At 53.9% G+C, this 11,232-nt stretch overlaps 1 protein-coding gene across 1 annotated transcript in view; it reads right to left on the bottom strand.

Annotated features, from left to right (window-relative positions):
* PODXL (podocalyxin like) overlaps positions 1-9,204 on the bottom strand; it is a 70,860-nt gene extending 61,656 nt beyond the window's left edge. The window contains 1 exon segment of the mRNA XM_025213281.1: positions 9,060-9,204. Coding sequence (XP_025069066.1) covers positions 9,060-9,120 — 61 coding nt within the window. The 5' untranslated portion in view covers positions 9,121-9,204.
* Positions 9,205-11,232: the final 2,028 nt, after the last annotated feature.

Genomic DNA, 11,232 nt, shown 5'->3' on the forward strand with positions numbered 1-11,232 from the left:
GCAAAGGAGGAAATGTCCTGCAGGACAGGAAGCATTTTAAAGGGTCTATTGTGGAGAGCATCACCCTAATGGGAGAATCCCAATACTGCAGTGAAGCACATTTTAAAAGCATGCAATTAAATACTAATTATGAACCGAGAGCTGCTCAAGGAGACGGTCGAGGGTGCTTCATTCCTCCTTTGCTGCTGGCATTTTCCTGGCAATGCTCTTTCTTGCTGATACCATTTGCCTTTCATACCCAATGGAGGGCCAGAGAGGTCAAGGCACCCTGTACCGCCTGCAGAAGACAAATTTGAGGCATCCCTCTGGATTTGTGCTGAAGCCATCTGCAAAGGGCTGGTGCCGGGTCATTCAGGGACCCAGGGGTCAAAGGCAGCCAGGTGCACCACTGGTTACATCACTTTATGTGCCCCGGGCTCCAGCAAGGGAAGAGCCTGAGCCACCTTGCACCCATGGGCCATTCAGTTTGCCTCTGGTGCCATGCTCTGGTGGTGCCAAAATAGCCTTGGACTTCTTGTGCCATCACAAAGCAACTGCATTTTACAAGGCCGTTATGGGTGCACAGACAAGCACTTCAGAGGCAGGCAACCCCCTCCTGATTTACAATACCGGCCTGACTCCAATTTTGCTGGCTGACGTGGTGTAACTCCCCCGCCTTTGATTTTCCACTCACACCCTGTAAATCAGGAGTAAGTCCACAGAGGCACAGGCCTTCCAGGAGCACTATTTCACTGCCAAATGTCAACCCTCGTTGTGGCCTTAATCCTTAGAGCAGAGCCTGCAGTCCCCAAATGAGATCAGGGCCTCGCTGTGCAAGGGAAAATCCTGATGCCAACGAGTTTACAGTCTAAATGAACAAGACAAAGGGCATGAAGGGAAAACATAGGTGGAGAGGGATGGCATAACTTACTCAAGGTCACACAGCAGCACAGCTGGCAACAAACCCTTTCCATACCGCTTCTGGGCAATGCTCTGTATCAGGGTTGCTCCCTCTCCTTGGCACCCGAGCGGGTTGTAAGGCGATGAGGGGCATGAATAATAGAAAAGCCCATTTCCCACCCTCCAGTCTCAAGAAGAGAAAAGCCAGTCATGCTTCGACTTGCCAAAATAATTCATCTCTGGAGGGCCAGAAAGACTGGACCTCAAGAAGGAAGAGAGCAATGGAAAACACAGGGATTGCTTGCATACGGGCTATATATACACTGAGCACTCCCACCTGTCCGCTGCCATGCTGAAGTAGGGATACATCTTCCTGGAGGGCAGAGGGAAGCACTAAGAGGCTTTAGCACAGCACTAAAGCAGATAATTGTGCAATTAGAAGTGTTAAAAATTGACAAAGCCCCAGGCACAGCTGAACGGCAATCTGGCATAATGAAGGAAGCAGTAGGAGATACAGAAGAAGCTTGCCACCACCGGCAGGGTGGGCAGGGATAAGGAACAGGAATACAACCTCTAGTTAAGAGGAAAGGACATTGCTTTATTACATTCAGCTCATGTCTGACGAAGGTAGGGGTGGCTCCCACGAGGGGCCGTGCATCTGCACGTCCCATGATTTCAGTGGGAACAGCAGGATTAGGACCCGGTTCAATTCTTGTAGGGACTAAAACAGCGGGCAATAAGCAAGTGCATCCCCACCGGAAGACAGCAAAAATGAACGTCTCCGGGAGACCCTGCTTTCACTTCTCTCCTCATTAAGAAGCAGCCTCGGAGCCCAGCACAAATTGACGGCTCGAGCCAGCAAGCTCCCAGGAATTTAAAGGTGTGGTGCAAAAGAAATCATAACAGTTGCATGACCACATAACCGGTCAGGGGAACTGCGCCATCCTGTAGCTATGCAGCAGGCACGCTCCCACAACTTTCAGGGGTGCTTCAGTCCTTTTCAAATGCAAGAAGCAAAATCCTGGTGGTAGCAAAAGAGACAGACGGGGTCTGGAAAGGCACGGTTCCTCCTGGAGCCATTTGATCTGGCCCACAGAGCAGGCGCTTTGGCAGCGCTCTGTATGGGAGTGGAGGGAGCACTCCCGAGTCAGTGTTAGGGCCACGGTTTTGTGCATTATGCGAACAGGAAAAGCGCTGTTCCAAATTGCATGATGATAATGGGATAAGGGCCAGGGAGGAAAGAAATACAAGGAGACTGAGTAAATCAGCTCCAAACTGAACCCTTTAATATGGCTTCAGGCAGCAAAATGTGGTGGAGTTTTTGAGACTGGGACGTGGAAATCCAGATTAGCAGACTCATCCCTTCCCCACCCAACAATGACCCGTGCCAGGTGCCCCAAGAAGACCAGGCCAAAATTCCTGTAATAAAAAAAAGGAAATGGGAGACATGTCCCCCCCTCCCCAAAAGATGAGCTTGCACCCTGAAGTCCGTGGCTTTGCAGCTCTCATTGCTGTTACTCTACACAATAGACCGCTGGCTGTCCTCCATATCCACACCAAATCCTCTTTTCATGGGTCAGGGGAAACCTGTGACAAAGTGTCATGCAGGAGACCAGGCACCGATGTCCCTTTGTCAGCTTGAAATGCGTGGCCTTTCAATAGCATGGATCTTCCTTCTCCCATATTACAGCACAGGGGTAAAAATGGGCGGACTTCCCACCCCCCGATTCCCTGCCATGACTTTATATGCTTTTATAAAGAGCATTGCAACGGAGATTGGAAAAATTACAGAGAAGCCAATATTTGATATGCCCTGACACTGAGACAGGAGATTGGGCTAGACAGACCTGTGGGCTGACTCGGTACGGTATTCCTCAGGACTCTTACATGACAGGCCCATCAGCAAAGCCAAACCTATTGAGTTCGGACTCAATCATCACATGGCTTAGCCTTGCCCACGTGGCAGGCACCTTTCCATGTTATAACTATGTTGCGCGATTCCCTAGCATGGTTTGCTCCTGGCCACACACTCCCATAGCACGATGCCCCAAGCACAGCACATGCCGCGTGTGGCCGGTGACAGGAGCCAGACTAAAGATATTAGAGATGTACGCAGCATCCAGTTTGGTTCAGCTATAACAAGCAAAGAGGGGAAACCAAAGGGGCTTAGGGACTCCCAGAAGCTGACAAGTCATTAAGGCTCAACCTAGGTGGCCATCCTCTAGCAAGCAAGAGATCAGAGACCGCCTTAGGCGGGTGCGCAGGAGTCACAAGGATGGGGGGGCAAATGGAGATGACAAATACCACAGGACTCTTTGTGCCTGTGCTGAGGATGACAGACACTGAGACCCTGCATGGCGTTAGCTGTTAGCAGCCTAGGACCTGTGATGCACAGCCGAGCCCTTCTGATCTGCCCATGCAAACGCCTTCCTAAACGGCCACTGAGACAGAGAAGCCGGCAGTACTGCAAGTAGCACGCAGCTTTGCAGGGGGCCGGCCTGAGAAGGAAACATGTTGGGGGCTACAATAGGTTTGCATGTGCTGGCCCTGGGAGAAGCTCATAGCGGCCAACAAGTGACAGCAAAGAGAGCCAAGACGCTCCTCCTCCAAAACCCTTGCCTTCCCCTGGAAGCCAAAGGCAAATCTCCACCCGATGAATGGGGGTTACAGCGCGCTTGAGCTGCTTTGATTCTGTCCGGCAGAGGGCGGAGAGGCGCATGCACACCCTCCAGTCCACGACAGGCTCGTTCCCTTCCACCCACCCTGCAAAGTCCCCTGCCAGGGATCACGGGGCAAATAGCACGTCCCCCCAGCGGCCTTCCCTGCCAGCAGCTGCGGCTATCACATGCACTCTCCAGCCTCTTGAATGCCAAGTCTCCAACTGGTGCTTGTACCTGAAAGCTTGCAAAGAACAATTTTTCCAACTATTGAGTTGGTCTAATAAAAGATATCCGATTTACCCAAAGAACCGCGCCTGCCGAAATCTCCAACCGAGCTCGCCATCCCCTCCTGCCCCCACCCCGTCCTGGGTTTCCCTTTGCTGTAAGAGCACAAACACGCCGTGCTCTGCTGACAGCTGCGGTCCCTCCTCACGAGCTGGCACAGAAGGGAACTGGCAGCTCGATGGCTCTGTGACAGGGGCAACAGGCCACTTTGGCTGTGGCTGGGTCTGCAGGGTGCTGCTGGGCAGAGACTTGAGCAAAGCATCAAAAGTATCCCAGGTGACAGGCCACACACGGAGCCGATGGAAGATCTCTCTCCCTCCGCACCCCGGTCAGCGCAGCAGGGTTGGGACATGGGGACCGGTATGCAGTGCCAGGCTGCCCATGGAAGAAGAGGGGCCCAAACCTAGAAGCTGGTGGGGCAGCAGCACTTCACAGAAAACCACCCGTCTCCATCTCCTTGCTCTGGCAGGTGTGTCCCTGACACGTCAGCAGGGCCCTGAGGGTATGTGTGTGTGTGTGTATGCGTGCATGTGGACTTGCACGTGTGCACGTGGACTCGGACGTGTGCACTTTGGGGGGCAGCCCCTCCCCACAGTCATGTCCCCACATGCCCACAGCGATTTCCCTAGACAGAGACTAACCCTCCTCCTGGTTACCTTCTGTGCTGTCCCCAATTTCTACCAAGATCCCCCTCCTGCCCCTTACCCATGCCAATGCATAAGGTAGACAGCTCCCCGAGGAGCCCCTGGACAGGATGCCAGCTGGGAAGTAGCTCACAGACCCCCAGACACCAGGGTGGGGGGTTATCTGGGCCCTCTGGAGAGCTCACCTCTGCAGCAATCCCCAACCTAGCTGGGTCTCAACCCCCCTTCCTGCTTCAGGACAGCTCATCCGCAGCCAGGATCAATCTCTCATGCCTGGTACATAACCCCAGAAGCGTCTCTCTCCCTGTCCTCAAAAATCTGCCCCAAACAGGAGCCCCGCAGGCATCAGGAAGGCAAAACCCTACAACTCTTGGTTCAGAGATGACACCTTTTATTAGACCAGCTGAGAAATTGCAAAAAATATATATATTTTTTTGTTTTCTGCAAGTTTTCAGGGTCACACACCCTTCATCAGGCTCAGGGAAAGTTAAAGATGGTAAAATGTCCCCATAGGTAGGAAATAAACTACAGGCATCAGAGTGCTCCTTTACGCCATGCAGAAATCAGCCGCAGCGTCACTTCTTCATCGCGATCATACGCCTTTAAAGGAACCCCCAGAAAACAAGCCCATATGCCACCTTGCCGTAGCTCCTTTGGTCCTCAAGGTGCTTTACAAACAGTTAATTCATTAAGCCTCAAAACAGCCCAGTGGGACATCGTTATTTTTAATGTCGCACAGCTGGGGAAGGCAGAGGCACAGAGTGGCTTATGCAGCGGTGTCTGAAGTTACAACTCGTCGGAGTCCCGACTCCCGGCCACTTGACGGGTTTGCATCTGGGTTTTAACACGTCTTAGCGAAGATGCATTTGCTAATATGGTCAAACATGCCCTTTTGCTTAGGGTAGAAGGAGCCCCCCTGCGTCCTGCTTCTCCAGGGGTCCTGGCTGACCTCCCAACAGTGTAAATAATAGTAACAAAGAGAGAAAATTAAAAGAAAGTCAGCTAACTTTAAAACCATCCACCTTCAGGTGTTCGTGCGTGCGTAGACCCTCTGACCAAACCGCCTCTTGGCTTCAGGTGCACAGCGGCAGCTGGGAGACCAAGGAGCGGGGTTTAGAGAGAGGTGCTTGAGTCTTGGGCAGGAGCGATTTGGGATTAGGCAGGCAGCAGACCCCCCAGGGGGATTTGTGCCCTTTCCGGGAAGGATTGTTCTGCACTTTGCTTCCCTTTTATCTGCCTTTCAGATAAAGGTGTCAGTTTTCTCCTCTCAAGGAAATGCCACCCTGGTAGGGGATTGATTGGAGATCTAACAAGTGACAAAGCAAACGTGCCGCGACAGGCCTCCCAGGGCCCTTTGGGGACAGGCTGGCGGGATCCGAAGGCATTCTGGTTAAAGCCGTCCATTCCCGTAGCCACATCCTTCCTAGCTACAGCGCACACGCTCACACGGACGGGTTTCTGGGGTGAGCTGCGCTCATCTGCGGCACGGGTATAAATCGCAAGCTGGAGGCAACGGGCTCTGGAGCAGGAGCATAACCCGGGCAGTGGATTTTATTGCTATGAATTCAACATCAGGCCCAGACAAGGCAGGACAACAGCCATACCAGAAAATACCTGCTTTCAGGGCCCGATTCTGCACTGCCCCATGTTACGACCGTCTCCTGTTTGCACAGGTGGAAAGTTCAGCCCGTTCTGGCAACTGGCACCTGCTTGGCCCAGGGGGAAATGAATGCCCAAGGGGCCGGGCAGGGAATAATCAAGCCTCCTGTATTTGGAAAGCTTGTCCAACTCTATCCAGTAAAAGCTATCACCCTAAGACATTCTTGCCTTTTATTTCAAGTTCATTTTCCCCGCTTCCCACCCCAAAAAATGACAGATTTTCATAAATAAAAAGCTTCCCCTCTTTAGGGAGCAATAGAAAATGAAGGGGCAGAGTTTGTCGCCCTTCCCGACATCAGCAGCGCTTTGCTCCTTGCATATGCCCTCGGATCGCAAGGGGAATCGCTCGCTATTAAATTAAGTGCTGCAGACCTCACCAGACCCTCCACCTGGGATGAACTGGAACGGCCCCGCTGGGAACGAGGGAAGTCACTGTGAATAAGGCAGATGCAATCTGGCCCCAAGGGTAAAAAAACCAAAAAAACCACAACCTCCCCCCCATCCAGCTTCAATACACAAGGGAAAATATGAAAGCCTCGCTAAGTGGCTTACTTCAAAACCCAGCAGCAGCAGCTTAGGAGAGGAGATGTTGCCATGCAGAGTTTGATCGAATGTTTTCCGAGAAGAGTATAAAAGGCTTATTTGACAGAGGCATTACAATAACAGCTCCCCAGCCCAACACCCCATAGCACAGCCCTGAGCCTAAACCCCCTACAACTCAAAACAGTTGGAGTGCTAAACTCCTGGCTGGGAAAATCTACCAAAAGTTATCGAGCCATAATCTATATGGAGTGAAGCAAGATTGTCTACACTGAGGCTGGTGTCCATGAGATCGGAGTTTGTCCTCATCCTCCAGTGGCTAAACACCAAGAAAACCCCATAAAAACTCCAGGTCTGCTTTTGGGATGGGCTGGAGTCCCTGCACTTCTTGTCCCAGGAGGGGGATGCCTTCAGTGCTAATACAGGAGCAGGCTTTTTCCCTGCAAGGTGGTTTAACCCCTGCAAACTCTTCGGAGGTGCAAACCCCTTGGCAAAGAAAAGGTAATTTTCCGAGATAAACTGACGGAGATCAACCCCAGAGAGAAGCTAGGGTCTGACCTCAGTAAGTTTAACACAAGTCCAACTTGTCTCTGCGGGGGGGGGGGGGGGGTTCTACCCATAGGTAAAAATCGAAGCCAGCAGCAGGCATACACCGATATACAACATGCCCTGAAGCAGGGCTGCACATCTGCCTCTCACATTAAACGTTCCAGGCTTTCCCTTTGAAACATGGGAGCAATTTCCCCTTCCTCAAACTTCATTTTTTTTTAAATTGTTGGAGTGAATTTGACATGCTTCAAATTAAACCCAGAACCGAGGTCTCTGGGGCTTGCAGCTCTGAAAGAGTACAGGTGTTAACACCCAAGTCCTAGCTAAATCCAAGACAGGCCTACTAATCTCATCAAACTCCCCTTTACACAGTCTGATCCCACTTCTCTTCAGACAAACGTGCCGGAGCAGGAGGACAGAGGCAGTAGACTCTAATAGCTGGATCCTCCGCCCTAGGACTTGGGTCTAAGCAAGAACAGGAGCTGAATTTTAGGCACCTACATTTTGCCATAGAAAGGAGGCATCTCAGCTGTTTAGCAGGGCTTGGGGGATGGCTCCTTTGGACTCAGACACCTGCATTTCAACCCAAGTGCCAAGTCCTGGTTTAGGTGTGCCCCGGAGTGAATCGCCCATGGTTGGCGGGCTGTGCAGGGCAGGAGTTACCTCCACACCGGGCTGGAGAGGACATTATACCGCCCTCTGAATACGAAGTACCCTGGCTGCGGTGGCTGCAGTGGTAGCTCTGACACGAGACTGAATCAGAAGCCAGGCTCTGTGCCTCCGGTGCGGCTGGACGCTGCTACACTACCGCTGCCTTCAGACCTCTGCATTTCAGCGAGCGCGCGGGGAGGGGGGGACGCGGAGGGACGGAGCCTGCGACAAGCAGGGACCAGGGGCGCGAAGGGCTCTGGAGTCGTGGGGGGTGGCGAGCACGCCGCGCACGCAGGACAACCCGGATTTGTTTCAGTCCCGTCTGCCAGAGTCGGTTCCACTTTGAACTCAGCACAACAGTGTCTGCGGCTGCCCGGTCTGCATGGCCTCGGCCAGCCCCGCTCTGGGAGAGCCGGGGGACTGCGAGGGGCAGACGCCCCGCTAGGTCTCCAGCTACCCCTTCCTGCCTAGATCTCGGCGTACCGGTCATAAATCTCCAGCTAATATCCCTCCTAGATCTCCAGCTACAGCTCTTATATCCCAGTTATCCCGCCAAGACCTCCGGCTACCCCTTCCTACCTAGATCTCAGGCTCCAGGTCCTGGATCTCCAGCCAATATCCCTCCCAGCAATCCTGCTATAGGTCCTATATCTCCTGCTACCCCTTCCTGCCTACATCTCCGGCTACAGCTCCTATATCCCCAGTTATCCCTCCTAGACCTCCGGCTCCCCCTTCCGCCTACATCTCCAGCTCCAGGTCCTGGATCTCCGGCCAATATCCCTCCCAGCAATCCTGCTATAGATCTTATATCTCTGGCTACCCCTTCCTGCCTACATCTCCGGCTACAGCTATATCCCCAGTTATCCCTCCTAGACCTCCGGCTACCCCTTCCTGCCTACATCTCCGGCTCCAAGTCCTGGATCTCCAGCTAATACCCCTGCTAGATCTCCAGCTACCCCTCCTAAATCTCCGGCTACGCCTTCCTGCCTAGATCTCGGGCTCCAGGTCCTGGATCTCCAGCTACCATCCCTCCCAGCTCTCTTGCTAGAGGTCCTATATCTCCGGCTGCCCCTCCTGCCTACCCCTCTGGCTCCCCAGTCCTGTATCTCGGGCTAAAATCCCTCCTAGCCCCCCGGCTGCCCCTCCTGCCTGGATCTCCGGCTCCACGCGGCGGACCCCCAGTGTGACTTACCCCCGCAGCCCAGGCGGGCCAGGAGCAGGAGCAGGAGCAGCGCCAGCCCCGCTCGCCGCATGCTGCCTGCGCCGGCTCGCACGGATGCCTTTGTCCGGGGATGCTGCGCGGCTCTGAGCAGCCCGCGCCCGGCCCCGCTGCATTGGCCGCCCGCCCCGCCGCTCCGCCGGCCCCCGCCGCGCTTGGATGCTGGCCCATTTGGGGATGCGCCTGCAGCAAGGCGGGGCAGGGCCGGGGCCAAGCGAGCTCCTGGGGGCACTGGGCCCGGCTGGGGGAGCTCTGCTGTGGGCCTGCTGGGTTTTGGGCCACCCCCAAATGGGTCGCAAGAGATGGGCGCACCGCGGTGCCATGGGGGCGACCCATCATCCGAAGGGGCAGGCTTTGCACGTGCACTTTTGTGGCGCGTTGAGCGGTCAGGCCAGCGGGTCGCGGATGTGGGAGTTGGCACCCGGCGCCACGCGCAAGAGGAAGAGAGCGAAGGCTGGAAGGGACGTCTACCCCCCTGCCCCAAGCAGGACCAGCCCCAACACGATCGTCCCAGCCAAGGCGACGTCGAGCCGGGTCTGGGACGGAGAGTCCGCCATCACGCTGGGTCACCTGTGCCAGTGCTTCACCACCCTCCTAGTGAGAAAGATTTTCCTAATATCCAACCTCAACTTCCCGTGCTGCAATGTGAGCCCATTGCTGCTTGTTCTGTCGTCTGCCCTCACCGAGAGCAGTCCAGCTCCATCCTCTGTGCAACCCCCTTCCAGATAGCCGAAGGCTGCTATCCAGTCCCCTCAGTCTTCTCTTCTCCAGACTAACGAAGCCCAGTTCCCTGTATGCCCACCCCGGTGCTTGTCAGCTTTCTGTGGGGTTCAGATGATGGTTGTATGGGAGGGCACGGGTCGGGAGCATCCTGCCTCAGGCAGGGGGTTGAACTACATGAGCTGTGGAGGTCCCTTCCAGCCCCGCTTCTCTACAACTCTTCAAATTGCAGCGAGGGATGGACATTAGGAAAAACTTTTTCACTAGGAGGATGGTGCAGGTTACCTAGAGAGCTGGCAGAATTGCCATCCTTGGAGGTTTTTAAGGCCCGGCTAAACAAAGCCTTGGCTGGGATGATGTAGTTGGGGCTGGTCCTGCTTTGAGCAGGGGGTTGGACTAGATGTGACCCCCCTGAGGTCCCCTCCAACCCTCATTTTCTGTGATTCTGTGACTCAGCCATTTTTAGGCTCAGGCATGGGTGAATCCAGGATTTGGAAAGAGGGGTGCAGATGGGGAGGCATGTCCACACAAATCACACCACCTCACAGTCTCCAGGTCAAGGGACACCAGAACTTTTACTGATTTGCACCAAGTGATTCTGTTTAAGAGCCAAGCCAAAGCAAACACCACAACCAGCTTGTTGCTAGATTGCATATCAAAGTTAAAAAAAACCTATGCAGTAAAATAGGCACACACCAAAAAAGAGTCAAAATATAAATTGGCAACATAGGCAAAATTGGTCAGCATCTGCTCTCTGCCCCCGTGTGACACGGGAGACTGGGCAAGAGGAATCACTGGTCTAAACCAGCCAACATCAGTTTCATAGATTTCATAGATTTCATAGACATCAGGGCTGGAAGGGACCTCGGAAGATCATCGAGTCCAGCCCCCCGCCCAAAGGGCAGGAAGTCAGCTGGGGTCATAGGATCCCAGCAAGATAAGCATCCAGTTGCATCTTGAAGGTGTTCAATGAAGGCGCTTGAACCACCTCCGGTGGCAGGCTGTTCCAGACCTTGGGGGCTTGGACAGTAAAGAAGTTCTTCCTTATGTCCAGCCTGAAACGATCTTGAAGTAGTTTGTGACCATTCGACCTCGTCATCCCTTGGGGCGCTCTGGTGAACAAACGTTCCCCCAGACGCTGGTGGTCACCCCTGATAAACTTGTAGGTGGCCATCAGATCACCCCTGAGCCTGCGCTTTTTCAGGCTAAAGAGCCCCAGGGCTCTCAGCCTGTCATCGTAGGGTCTGCTTCCCTGACCTCTGATCATGCGCGTGGCTCTTCTCTGCACTCAAGCTTCTCCACATCCTTTTTGAATTGTGGAGCCCAAAACTGGACACAGTACTCCAGCTGCGGCCTCACTAAGGCCGAGTACAGGGGAAGAATGACGTCCCGGGATTTGCTTGAGAAGCATCTATGGATGCAAGCC

Source organism: Alligator sinensis, unplaced genomic scaffold (assembly GCF_000455745.1).
Source record: "Alligator sinensis unplaced genomic scaffold, ASM45574v1 scaffold268_1, whole genome shotgun sequence".
Classification (NCBI taxonomy): domain Eukaryota; kingdom Metazoa; phylum Chordata; order Crocodylia; family Alligatoridae; genus Alligator; species Alligator sinensis.